This window comes from Barbus barbus (genome assembly GCF_936440315.1).
Source record: "Barbus barbus genome assembly, chromosome: 4".
NCBI lineage: Eukaryota > Metazoa > Chordata > Actinopteri > Cypriniformes > Cyprinidae > Barbus > Barbus barbus.
In genome coordinates, this window is record NC_136732.1 from 11139565 (window position 1) to 11154682 (window position 15118).

At 35.8% G+C, this 15118-nt stretch overlaps 1 protein-coding gene across 1 annotated transcript in view; it reads right to left on the reverse strand.

Annotated features, from left to right (window-relative positions):
- LOC306861509 (BAR/IMD domain-containing adapter protein 2-like 1) overlaps positions 1–14701 on the reverse strand; it is a 70691-nt gene extending 55990 nt beyond the window's left edge. Inside the window, exons 1-3 of the mRNA XM_079403797.1 lie at positions 14420–14701; positions 7287–7362; positions 3882–3968 (exon numbers count right to left, since the gene is read on the reverse strand). Of these exons, the coding sequence (XP_079259923.1) occupies positions 3882–3968; positions 7287–7362; positions 14420–14470 (214 nt within the window). The 5' untranslated portion in view covers positions 14471–14701. The remainder of the gene's footprint in view (positions 1–3881; positions 3969–7286; positions 7363–14419) is intronic.
- Positions 14702–15118: the final 417 nt, after the last annotated feature.

Consider the following 15118-nt stretch of genomic DNA (forward strand, 5'->3'; position numbering starts at 1 on the left):
TATATATAATTAGAACTACATAATTTTCCAATGATAGCAGGCGATATCAAAACTCTTACACAGAACATGAACACAGATTATGGCAGTGATGTGATGTCAGTCAGGGACAAATGTGCTCTGTCTGGCAGGTCACAGCCTCTGCTCAATCCAGCTCAGATTAAGATTATTAAAATTGCTCAAAAAACAACTGCCGTTATTTAAAACCGTTGCAATGGAGATGCACACACCAATACTGTGCACCATATGCAAATTATCTGTATGCATGAAACACATGGTTGATTTCCTATATTTGCCAAACTGTGCAGTAAAAAAGGGGGCTTAATGTGTGAAATACTGTATCCCACAATGCAATGCACCTGACTTCACCTTTCATTTCCAGCTTGACTAATGAACTTGAAATAATATCAGCTGTGATTTTATTTTATTATTCTCCTCATGATCTGATTAGACTGCCAAGAGAAAAATTTAATTAAAAAAAATTAAAAATAAATAAAGAGCAGTCTCAGCTGAAATTGTAATAGTCTATATTGGCAAAGCAGATTTCACTGCCCTTATCCCTGCCAATATGCACTCAAAATCCCTGCTCTAGTAATCGTGCATGACCTTGCAAAGTCAGTCTCCTAATTTGCAGTTGGGAAATAGGAGTTTTTGACTACAATTCTTCCAACATGGAGAATCTGGTGGAATGATCTCACGGAGTCTATTTTCTTTTGCTCTGGGATGAAGCTGCCCATACTGGTGCAGGATCAGTTTCCCACTGCCTAACTATTAGTAAAAAGCAGATTCAAGACTGATAGCAGCGCAAGTTTTTGGGGTTTAACCCTTAAAGACCATTTTTGGGGCACCTGACACGTTTTTTCAGACCATTCTAGGAGTCAGAATCAAATGCCATATATCATTATAAACAGGAGAACTTGAAGTTTCAGTCTAGCTAATTTAAAGTCCCAATTTGTCCTTTGTTTTCTCTAAGAATTAAAAAATTTACAGAATTTTAAGAAAAATGCAAGCAATAATTTTTTTGTTTTTTTACTGTGTACTCAAACAGAAATTCCTGAAGTTTGGATTTTTTTTCTTTAAAAAGTTGTACACTTCCAAATAAAATTGTGTCTACATATAACATTCCCCAAGCAAGTTATAGCCATTTATTACAATATTGTTATAGGCGTTTTTCAGTGAAAAAGAGGTCTATTTACTTTACTAACAATATAGATGTATCCAAAAAAAACATTTAGGGAGTAAAGAAAATGGAAACCGTGTTATATAATAACAAAATACATAAGTTTGAGTATGAACAGCAAACACAAACAGTGCAGCAAGTTGTGAAAACATTGACAACAAAAATACAAGCAGTACAAATGATTCACAAACTACACAAAATGGGTGAAAAATATATAGAGTGCAATAGAAAAAAATAGTGCAAATGATTTTTATGAGTATTTTTTACATAATAAAACAGCCAAAACGTTTGCTCAAAATCCCAAAGAAACACGCTAAACAACAAGACCGGAAACCTATGTTTATTGGTTGAATATATGACAGTTTGAACCAATCTGGGCACGGGGGGCGGGACTAAGGGTCAACAATCGTTCCTGTTTGGCTCAGAGGAACAAAATGCATTGGTTTCTTCTGATCAATCAATGCTGTCAAAATGTGATGACATAATAACATATGCTACGGAGCCTCTGAATATCCAACTGAGACAAATACGATCTCTCCGAAAAGAAGAGAATCTCTGCTTTACGACACTTTACGACAGCATTCAGATAGGATTAGCGGTTCAAAAGTTATTACACATTTAAGAACAACTGTTTTTGAGGGTTAATCGTTTATCATTTTTATCTTATTCAAGACTTATTTTATCTTATGGTTTAAATCATCAAGTGACATGATAATAATGTAATGCATGAATTTAACTTAACTATGGTATCACTGAAACTAAAACAAGTTAATCAAAGTATGTAAAAAGTCATTTACAATCTGTCTCCATAAAGTATATATAATTCCGTACTGATACTTCCTCCTTCCTTTCAGATTTGCTGAACACCTTGTAACATGCAAATGAAAAACCTGTGGTATTCAGTCATTCTAACAGGGCTGCAGGAGGAATACACATTCAAACATATCTGAATATAATTTTACTATAAATTTGACTACTACTGCTCTATTAAAAACACCATTACTTGTGTTACATATAGAGGTCACACTTTACTTTAAGGTTCAATTCTAGATATAAACAAACAATTAACTATGACTTTTTCCTCAAACTCCTAATTTGCTCCTTAATAGTTAGTAAGGTAGTTGGATGTAGAATATGGTCATGCAGAATATGTGCTTTATAAGTACTAATAAACAGCCAATATGTTAATAGGCATGCTAATAAGCAACTAGTTAACAGTGAGAATTGGTCCCTAAAGTTTTAGCAAATTTTAAGCCTACATCAAATCGCTAACAAGAGATATATTTTATCGATTAGTTGCTGCAGCCTTACATCTTACAGTTTAATTGCACGGTTTACACCTTCTGTTGTACTAAGTCAACATACTCCTATGTATAATATTTTTAAAATGACTGCATAATAAATCAGTGACTTTAATGACAAACCACTAAAGCTAAAGCAATTAATGTATTAAAAATTCAACCTCCTACACATATTTGCGTGTCGCAGTGGTGCTTTAAAATATTCTTGCACCGCAAGTGCCATTAATTACCCACACATTACGTCTGCACATGAAGTACCCCACTCATTTAAGAGGATTTTTTGTTTTGGAAGCGGGCCATGTGTCAGTAATGTGGCATATTATATATGTGAAATGTTAATACAGTTGATACAGTTAATACAATTTCTCAAAAAGCAGAAAAACACACACAGGCTCTCAACATGTATTTTGAACCCTGAGTTCTCAAACATGAAACGATTGAATAAACACAATATATCCACCATTATAATGGTCCAGCAGATACAATGCTGTGTCAACAAACAGCTCAAAGTCGATTGTTTCAAATATTCTGGACGTAACATGAAACCGAAAGTGATTTAAGGCCACATAACATCCTTTATGGCACATTCCTGCACATTATCGCAACGTCAGATTATGGCCTACGCTATCTTTTAATCGCTTCGTTTATCAGTATTCAGTGCTAATGACAACTAAATAAACAAGTGATTGCTACACAGTTTTTTGTGAACTCTATAATAAAGACATGCTATATTCCTCCTTAAAAGGTAGGGCAGGTGATTTCAGAGAGGCTAGCAATAGCTAGCTAGCTTTGAAAGCGTAAGATCCCACCCTCCCTGCAAAATCACTCTCCAAATCCACGCCTCTTCCAAAAAACATGAACGCGAGTTAACCAGAGGCTAACAGCGACACGATGAGAGACTGCGTTGGTGGAGGATTGATGCAATGCTATCATATTACCTCGTGACTCATTCACAGCAGAGAAAACATTACAGTACAAAGCTCATAATATAATAATAATAACGCCTTTCATTCTTGCTCGGTCTGCAATAGTGTAATGGACTGCTCTGATATCATATCTGTGTGAACCGGGTGCACAGAAGTATGCAAATACATACATTAACAGGCAGGCAGGACAGCCTATCGTAGTTCTCGGACCGAGGGATATGATTGGAAGAACATTTTATGGTCTTACTCCTTCCACATATGATATAAATACACAAATACATTTAGACTACTTAACTCAGTCATTGCTATCGGGATGTGAAGAGACTTTCAACCATCATAGCAAAAAAATATTTTTTTTAACCAAATCACCTACCCTGCCTTTGACAGTTTCTATCTCTAGAAATGACAAATGGAACTGCAGGAAGATTAAATGGAAAAGTGCTCATGCAGTTTTTAAAAGAATTAGCCGTGACTCACCCAGTTCCCTGGACACTGGAGATACGGCTGCGTTCTCCCCGATCTTAGATACAGCATCAAAGTACTGCTTCCCAGCCAGAACCATGGCTGCAAAACAAGGATAAGAATACATGCTATTATACTAAGGTGGAATCGTGCAAGACATTTGTTTCACTTTCTATGCTCACACAACATGCCACACATTCACTAGGTTTTTTAGTGATAGTATGCAGTAGGGTTGGGCGATATCTACAAAATTGGCATCGGACGTTGTCTGCAGTGAACAATTTCGATGGAGTTACGAAACGAAAATCTGTATTCAGAACGGCAAGGAAAACAAATAACGATTGCCAACGGTTGCCTGTTACAGTGCAAACAATTTCACTTCCCACATAAACAGACAGAGTAAGGAGAGATGACTGAAGCTGGTAGCACACTGGACGAAAAGAGCAGCGTCGCGCCACATCTTTAAAATTCAAAAACATTTTCTATGAGCGTACGCACACCGGCGGCGCCATTCGGCGTCTGTTCGTGGCGCCTAGCAACGATTCAAAACAATGTAAAGACGTGGCGTGACGTGACGCTGAGCTTCTCGTGAATCTCGAAAGTGAAAGTCAAACTAAAAAGCTAGCTTTGGTTTAAAAGAGTTAAAAAATATTTATCATCAGTCATGACTTAACGGGGGAAAAATAGAGCAGACACTGAATATGGCTGAAGCTTTCTAGAGCGCGTGCGCCGGCCGCCTGTGTTCGCATACACCTTCAAAAGGAGTATACTTTGAAAGGCTGCGTGTTCGCGTACAAAAACGAAGTAACATTAGGCCTTTAACATCATGATGTCTATCAGCCATCGGCGATGGATGATGGCATCGTCTATCGGCCAAACCCTATATGGCAAACGCGCGGGGGGGAGGACTGAGCTCATTCGGAACTACTGGAGCTCAGAGGGGAGCGTCGGCGGATGCTAAAAAGAAAACCGTTTTTCATTCAAACAAAATCGACAAACTACACATTCGAGTTAATCAATAAAATCGATTTATCGCCCAGCCCTAAACTCTTGCGTTGATCAAAAAAGATTTTCTAATGTCTTCCAAATGCTTTTGAGTATAATATTAGGATTATTTTATTCCATCAGTCTGCATATGCAGGGCTTGACATTAAGCATTCTAATGTGGTTGTAAATTTGTCATTTACTTGTCAGAGTATAAAAGTTACTTGCCCGGAGAGAAAAAATAAATAAATTTTAATTGAGTTATAAATATAATTATTTATTGTAGCTATACAAAACCCATTTGGTTTATTTAGTTAGATTTTTCTTTTTAAATAAAATAATAAAAAAAATAAAGTGTGATAATACTGTTATATTTTAAAATAAAAAGGGAATATTAATTACAAATACAATTATTTTATATTAAACTTAAAAATAAAATGCCTATATAATTATATATATATATATATATATATATTAATTTTCAAACTTAAATTATTATTTTTTTTTAAATTAGAGTTCAATTTAATCAGACAATTAGTATAAGACATTTGGGCTGTTACCAAACAAATGAAATCAGTATCAACAATTCATCTTTGCAATGTAGAGGAAACACAGAAACGGCATCTGAAGTGGAAGAGATATATTTACCCACTGTTAATGCAGCTCTGAAGGACATGGAATGCTTTAATCTGCAGTTACAAATTAATAAATAATGTTTTGATTCATAAAACGATGAAAACTGATATTTGAAATTATTTAAAAAATACTGTAAATGTGAAATTGAAACCAGCAGTGGGTGGCATCAAGTCATTGTTAAGAAGTGAATCATTGCGATTGAACCAAATCGTTTAAACGGTTGGTTGATTGGTTGATTCATTCAGGAACGAAACACCATCATGTTGCTCAGAGATGCAGAACAGTGCTGTGGCTGTTTGGAATTATTTTTGTTGTTGAAATAGCTCAAAACCACTAAATATGGTGTCTAAAACGTAAGTCTCTTAATGTTAACTTCTTGTTTATTGAACTGTTCACATTTGTAATCATGATGGTTTTTAGAGCAAAAAAAAAAAAAAAAATGGTGCTCGATCTTCGTGTGAAACTATATGAAATTATATAAATATATACATTTTCTTCTCCCATATCTTGAATTTTCTGATCATTCTTCATGCATGGTAATACTGAATCATGAAAGAACGCACCCGCACGTGAGCTAGTCTAACCTAGACGATTTTACATAATGTATGCGTGTTTTGATTCTTGCAGTACACTCGATAAAACAACAATTACGAAATTATCTCAAACGATATATATCGCACACCCCTATAACAAAGGCTGTATCATAAATAAAGGCAGTTATTATTGTTTTTGGTATTGACTTTTTCAAGTTACTCTTTCACTTGCCCGACCAAAACATTCACTTGTCCCGGACAAGCGTTAATGTCGAGCCCTGATATGTCATTTGTTATGAGCGAAATAGAAAAAGTAATTCAAAGGCAGCTAGAAGGAAATGTTTGGATGGAGCACAACAGAACGCCCATTTCTCCAGAAATGTTTTTAAAACCTGACACAGTGTCTTACCACTGGGTTTATGGCAGAAGATCTGGAGCCAAAACAACAATTGTTTTATGAGCATGCTCAATCAAGAGAGCTACTGTCTGTAAGACCTGTCGATTGTTGGCAGCTACTCAGAGGGCAAATTCGACAAACCTCTTCAGTCAGTCCAGGAACAACAAGCTGTATAAGAGTTGTTGTGTTTAGTGTGTGAGTTTGGCTGTTACAGTATGTCTTGCCCTCTTTCTAAAGCAGCAATCCATTTGTTCAAGATGTGATGAAACCTAACCTTTGTTCAGAAGACCTACTTTTTCTAGATTGACATGTAACTATATAAGAAATCTGAGGAAAGGGTTACGTGGGAGTGAGGGATGTTACAAAAAGAACACTCAATGCTCCATCATTCCCTCCATAATTCATCCTGATGTCATTTTGCATGTGTAAATCGTTAAGTCTATATTTAGATTTTAATTTGATTGCCATTACAAAGTAAAGTTGGACTGATGTTTATATAACAAGAAAACCAGGAGATGTTGATATTGGATGTGTCATTATTTCCTACATGTAAATGATAATAAATATTTGAAACTGATTTGACAAGTTAATCTTGAGCTTATCACACCTCATTAACCAAAGTTGATCACATCACATTTTTCCGCTATGCAATCTTTATTTATATATAGCTGCCATAAGAAATCTGCTCTCTAGATATCGGCATGAGCAATTAAAAACCCAGTATTTATCATCAACCACTAATAAAAACAGATTATAGGGACTCAACAATGGCTAAAAATGTACAATAACGCAATTTTTTTTTTTTTAAATGACATTATGTGCTTTATTATACTTGTTCTAATAGTAAGGATATGAAAAGGTGAGGCTCACCTGAAACCGCTTTCTCGTAGCTCTTTCCCAGGTTTACGAGGTTACGCAACCCGGGGTTGAATTGTTCCATAACATTCTGAGAAGAGGGATTTCAAACAAAGGAAATGGTTAAAATGTTGGCATGAGCAATCATGATGTAATCAGTCACAATCATGGCATTGTGTGGACTGAGACAGTTCATGAAACAACCTCTTCAGTGCCATTTTAAAGTGTCTCTGGTTTAATGTAATGTGCAAGCAGGGTTACATCAAAAGTGACTAAAGTGTACAACGCTTCTGCTTCAGGCCATAACAACATATTCAAGTATGCTTTTGTAATTCTAGGTGATGAATATGGAGATGTGATATCTACCCAACCCTAAAGAGACCAGACAAACTACAAACTGTTGGGTTCCAACCTGGTCCAGGTCTGAATTTCATGGATAACTGGGTTTGTAATTACTGGTAGTTTTGTCACGGTACCACAATTTCTGTATTCGGTACCAATACCAGTGAAAACCAATTTCAACACCAAAGCAAAAAACAAAAACATGCTAATTAAAAAAACATTTTTTATTAATAAAGTTAAACAAAAATAAACTGTACAAAAATCAATGCAATTCTTTATGCTTATATAAAATTGTTTCAAGTTTTTCCACAAGTAATAAAAGTATGAAAAAAAAAAAAGTAAACAAGTTTCACCCAAAAGTCATATTTCTACTGCCGCTGAAAAACAACTAAACTCTTGTCTGTTTTAGGGTTTGCTGGGGTGTTTTTCATGATCGTCCTCAGCCTGCAGCTGTAAAAGAAAAATATAATAAGCAAAGCAATGGGCGGAGTCTGACCAAATGCAACATTAAATCATTGACTAACTTTTCAGTAAATAACAAACCTCAGCTTTTATAACATAGATAACATGACCCATCAATAAACAATAGTTATAAAGCAATTATTCTTCTTAGGGTTAATTTCTATTTACTAATACATAAAATCAAAAGTTCAATCTGTTGAAATTATTTAATGCACAATGAACAAACATGAATGATTAAGTGTTTGTATTAAATAACATTCACAAACATGAATTAATGTTGTAAAAACATTGTTCACTCATTGCAAGTTGATGTTAGATAATAACATGAAGTCATGTTAATGAATGGAATTATTTTAAAGTCTATACAGGAGATACAATTTGACTGTAGTTTCATTTGATCCAATTGAATCCTGTGTACATATTTAATTTTAAAGGGCTTTTAAAACCTGCTATTTATCCAGCCAAGAACAACTACTAACTAGCTTAAAAAGACCTGTTTTTCTGACAGACTGATATGACAAACACTGTTAACCATTTGTACATTCACACACATTTTAGATTCACAATTCATTTAAAAGCCTCTGGTGTGTAAAAATAGTAAATACCCTAATGTCCTCCTGTTTTTTTTACCCTAATAAGAGCTATAGGAGCATTAAATAGTTGATAAAGAAACAATTCTAATGCTCATTATATTAGCGTTAGCTGCGCTTATGCTAACGATTAAATCTGCTAATAACGGCTGTGTTTATTTCAATCCGACATTCAAATTAAAATATGGAATAATATTCATAAAAGAAGATCTAAATATTAAATTGAAACATACCTGCTTGAACTCTTTCATTTGACCCGGGTGTCAGTCTTTAACGTGTTTTGTTAGTTTGATGCGTTTCCTCCTTTTGATGTCGCCACATATGTGCTTTTATGAAGACAGCTCATCTGTGCACCGTTTGGATAGCGCATCAAGAACCGGGTTGACCGGGTACTCGGCACCAACGGTACTTAAAAAAAACCTGGTACCGTGATGTTTTCATTTTTTTAGTACCAACTTGGTACCGAAGTAACGGGTCTTTTGACACTAATTACTGGTAAAGCAAATTGTTTTAAAATCAACGTAACGGATTTGGTCCAAGTGCGCACACAGAACAAGCTGTTAGACCAGTTTTGGGATTGGTCTCAAGTATTAAAAATGTTCTATCAAACATATTATTTACTATTTCCCCAAAGTAACCATTTTATATATTTTATAATATATTCCATATGTAAACAGAGACATTACAAGAGAAAGAGATGGTCCACTTCGTTCGAAAGAAAGAAAGAAAGAAAGAAAGAAAGACTGACAGACTGAAAGAAAGACAGACAGACAGACAGACAGAAAGACAGACAGAAAGAACTTACATTCAATACAGTGGCTGTTAAGGTCATTAACACCAAGCACTTTAACTATAAAGATAACAAAGATATAGTTCTAAAAATTGTTCTCAATATTAAAGAATAGTCCACACCACAACTATAACGATAAAGGCACAGAGAAAGGTTATCATTGGAATCACTTTCAGTACGATTTTTCCCCATCTAATGAACGATACAAACATTGACACCCAATCAGAATCCATCCTGCTGTAACGAGCTCGAACATTTAGAGCAGCAGACGCGCGTGCGATTAGAAGAAACAGAAGATATCGTTCGCTGGTGTGGACGCTAATATAGTTATCTTTATAGTTATCGTCCTTGGTGTGAACAGGGCTTTAGAAAGGAAATCCCACATTTTTGCTTTAATGGTATATTATAAATGACACACTATAATGTTTTTTTATTTTTTTTAATATATATATTTTATTTTTTTGTTTGTTATTTACACTAAAACCAAAATTAAAGTTAAAGTTAGTTTAGCCAAAAACTGAAAGTAAAATATTGGTAAATAAACTTGGGTAATTGAACTGTGTTTGCTGTTCAGAGATATAACAAACCAGTAATAATAATAAAAAAAAATAAGTTCTTTGAGCTCCCTCTAGATATTTCAACCAAACTAATTTTACATCATTGTTGGTCATAAGAGAATCACTAATTAAACGGCACAAATTTAGTCAGTGAAACCCTCCAAACTATATTTTGACTGAAATTAATTTAATTTATTATTATTATTATTATTAGTTCTTTATTTATTCTTGCTGTTTTGGCTGAATATTTGTTGATGAACTTTTGGTGCATCACCAGTATATTATTAAACCACTTTTTTTTGTAGTGCTTCTTAGATTACTCTTGAATGCACATGCACATTCGTTAGATCAATGTGTGTAACAAGACCTAAAGTAGCAATCTGTAGGCAGATTGTTTTGGTCATTTGACATTGGAATGTAATCCTTTATACATGGGAGTTGTACTTAGAAAATAGCTGCCTGGGGCCATTACCAAGATGGCAGCCAAATGACTTGCCTAAAAGTAACTAATGTCTTCCTAATAGTGAATAGTGAAGTGACATACTGCCAAGTATGGTGACCCATACTCGGAATTCGTGCTCTGCATTTAACCCATCCAACGTGCACACACACAGCAGTGAACACACACACACCGTGAACACACACCTGGAGCAGTATTAGATATTAGTATATCTAATAAAGTATTAGAAATAGTATTAGACACCCAACTAGGGTTGCAAAAAGGTGGAAATTTTCCAGTAAATTTCGGAAATATTCCAGAAATTTTGGAAACTTTCCAGGATTTTTTGGACTATTCCAGGGATTTTTGGAAAGTTTCCCGAAATTTACCGGAAATGTTCCACCCCTTTGCAACCCTACACCCAATATGCTAATGAGTTAATTCCCATAGCAATTTATAAATATATATTCACAGATATCTTATCTTTTGGGCAACACTCTTTCAATTTGGATCTGTTTGGATTTGAGCAGTCATCTGCATAACCTGTGAGAAACCTTCAAGAAGAAATATCCATTCATGAGTTGATCCACTCGACTCTTCCAGGACACTTTCTGTAGATGTTCTCACAGGTTGCACCTCTCAGGGGTAGAGGTTTTGTGCCCGTTTCTCCTCTCTGTCAGGACCGAATAAGATCTTGAATTGAAATTCACATGCGCGCCTCTCAGTGTTAGTATAGGGAGTCGAAAGATAGTCGATGAGACTGGTGGTTACATCATGTGAATGACAAAGTCTGGGAGAATCAAGTTCGAACTCGAGTGGAGAACTACAGGAAACTCTACTGCTTTTCACAACAAGATCAGTTACTGAGCAACAACACCATGCGTTTTAATAGCTGCCAGAACTGCATCAGTTCCTGGTTTCGTCGAAGGACAAAGGAGGCAGAGATTTGAATGAGTCACCAGTGAACACTTGGGCTTGGTCATATTTACTGAACTTCAAGCAGCATATGTCTGCTTACTTAATGCTTACTAATCCTCAATTCATGAAGACAGCCCACTTCTCTCCACTCCCTGACACGTATCGAACCGCCAGAGACTGAACGACAGGAGGCACAGCTGATATTACACTGGAATGAAACTGTATTGGAATGACGCACTCATGGACAGATATGACGTGGGAGCCGTCGCTGATAATAAACCTCCTCCCAATCAAAGCATTCGTTCAGTGGCACAGTTATCCTGTAAAATTAGTGGACCTCAAACTAACTGTAAACTTGTAACTTGTAATGTCTGTTATACTGTTAAAAAGAAAGAAACTGAATATTTTTCAGCTAAATACTAAGAACTACTTACAAATTCATAAAAAAAACCTCCATGTTAGTTCAAAAGAATTCCCTCTAATGTTGCCCCAACTAGTCAAAAACAGTGCATAACAATTCTAATGTTAAGGGTTTGTGAGTTCCCAGAATGCACTGCATCATGAATAAATTACGCATTTACTGTTAGAAATTAGTTTCACCGTTTGCTAACTTTTTGATGTTTTGTCATTAATTGTCAATTAGTTATTTGTTATGTTAAGAGCTCTTTTTACATTTGTTGACTTGCACTACAGGTGCATCACAGAAAATTAGAATATAGTGGAAAAAGTTTTTTCATTTTTTCTTGTAACATTTTAAAAAGTGAAACTTTCATATATTTTAGATTCATTACATGTAAAGTAAACACTTCAAAAGTTTTTTTGTTTTTATTTTGATGATTAGAGCTTACAGCTCATGAAAGTCAAAAATCAGTATCTCAAAATATTAGAATATTTCCTAAGATCAATTTAAAAAAGGATTTGCAAAACAGCAAAGTTCAAGTTCTTTAAAGTATGTTCATTTATGCACTCAATATTTGGTCGGGGCTCCTTTAGCACAAATTCCAGCATCAGTGAGGAATGGCATGGAAGCGATCAGCCTGTGGCACTGATGAGGCACTATTGAGCCTTCAGCTCGTCTGGATTGTTGGATCGACTGTTTCTCATCTTTCTCTTGAAAATATCCCATAGATTCCACATGGGGTTCAGGTCAGGCATGTTGACTGGCCAATCAAGCACTGTAATATCATGGTCAGCAAACCACTTGGAAGTCCTGCTGGAAAAGGAAATCAGCATCTCCATAAAGCTTGTCAGCAGACGGAAGCATAAAGTGCTATAAAATCTTCTGGTAGACAGCTGCATTGACTTTGGTCTTGATAAAACACAGTGGACCAACACCAGCAGACGTCACGGCACCCCAAATCATCACAGACTTCGGAAACTTCACACTGGACTTCAAGCAGCTTGGATTCTGTGCCACTCCAGTCTTCCTCCAGACTCCAGACCTCGATTTCCAAATGAAATGCAAAATTGTATTTTATCTGAAAAGTGGACTTTAGGACAACTAAGCAACAGTCCAGTTATTTTCCTCCTTAGCCCAGGTAAGACACTTCTGACGTTGTCTCTGGTTCAGAAGTGGCTTGGTAGCCCTTTTCCTGAAGACGTCTGATCGTGGTGACTCTTGATGCATTGACTCCAGCTTCAGTTCACTCCTTGTGAAGCTCTCCCAAGTGTTTGAATCAGCTTTGCTTGACAGTATTCTCAAGCTTGCAGTCATTCCTGTTGCTTGTGCACCTTTTCCTGCCCAAATTCTTCCTTCCAGTCAACTTTGCATTTAATATGCTTTGATACAGCACTCTGTGAACAGCCACCTCTTTAAGAAATGACCTTCTGTGACTTACCTTCTTTGTGGAGGGGGTCAATGATTGTTTTCTGGATCATTACCAAGTCAGCAGTCTTCTCCATTATTGAGGTTTCAAAGAACAAGACACTCTGAATTTATACTGTAGGGATGGTCATTAATTGAAACTCAAATGTAAATATTGTAATATTTTCAGGTACTGGATTTTTGACTTTCATGAGCTGTAAGCTCTAATCATCAAAATTAAAAAAAACTTTTGAAGTGTTTTACTTTACATGTAATGAACCTAAAATGTATGAAAGTTTCACTTTTTGAAATAAGTTACAAGAAAAAATGAACTTTTTCACCATATTCTAATCTTCTGAGATGCATCTGTATTCTTCAGTGCTGTTTGTCAAATGTTGGGGTCTGTCCAAACTATTTCACGGATATCCTTGCACCGTAAGATGATTGCTCTTTAGTTCACTTCACATATTAAATGTCCATTTAAAAACAATATAGCTAACAAAATTATCCATTCATCTGTACTAATTGAAAATGTGCTTAGCACGAAAAATGTAGTTGCCTTAAGGGTTCATTTGCTGGCTGAATGTTGCATTAAGTAAACAAATTCAAATTGACAAAAACAAAGAAATGTTACAATTAGTAAGTCAATAGTTTTAGATAACTTTTAAAAATAACTTTTACATTTCTTTTTCTACAATGTGGGATCTGTGTCTCTGCAAGGAATGCTACTCAATATCAGTAAACCACCTGAGTGAATGAAACAAGCCCAGGTCGTATTCCACTCCAAAAACATAAGGAAGAATAGGCTACTATATGAAAATGAAATAAAGCATATGATTCACACAAGGGTTGAGTGATATAATACATTCCCATGAGGCAAAAATAAATAAATAATAATAATAATAATAATTGTATACAACTTATGTGTCTGAATCCCTGGATCTGAATCTGGGGTTCATATCCGATTCATTTGGGTGTGTCAATAAATCAAAAGTGCCATTTGTGTTCTGGTAAATAGCCACCTGTGGCTCAACAACCCGAAATGTGAACTTTTCAACTTTACCAGCTTTGACCGACAGTTTCCTGACCAGGTTAAAAGTGTCCTAACCAGCAAAATGACCGGCTCAATCCAGAAATCTCTTAAAACTGTCAGCCTGGGTGGATGTCAACGCTTGACCTAGCCACTGTAGTCTCAACAGGTGAATAATACTCGCGTTATCTCGTGAGTAAGTGTGGTTTCTCTCACCTTGTAAATGCTCTCGGTCAGTTTATTCACCTCGTCCGGATCGCGAGACATTCTTCTGCCCCTCTCGCGCACTCAGATGTCGTTAATTCGGATCGCCAAAAACTCCCAAATAACCCAGGCAGGACAACACGCTTATCGCCTCCCTCAAGTCCTCATAGCAAGACGGCCGTCTGTAGAGCCGTGTTATAGATCTCGAAAGAAAGTGACCGCAGTCTTGCTCAATAACGGGCTGCTGGAGTTGAGCTGAGAGAGGCTTTGCTGCAAACTTATGAGCGCGTGAATGCGAGTCTGCGTCAGGGGCGGGGGAGATAAGGTGAGGTCCGCTCTGACAGGTGCACTTGGACAGAAACAAGATAAATGCTGCCATCTGCCGATTATGGTTCTTAGACAACTTTAATCATAAAAAGTAAATATAATTTATTTTTCAAACTTTGTAGTACAAACATTTCTTGAGAATCTATTCATCATGTTATCTTCATTACTGTTTTCATCTGTTTACATGTGGGCTGAACCTTTTTTTTTAAATAGTTTCTAAATTATACTGTTAAAATAAAAAGTATTTTTATCTGTTTAATTTTGTGTTTATAATGTATTTATTTTATTTTTCTTAAATAGCCTAGGCCTAGTGTGTACACACACACACACACATATATTTACCCAGTCACTTTATATATATATATATGCGTATGTGTATGTATA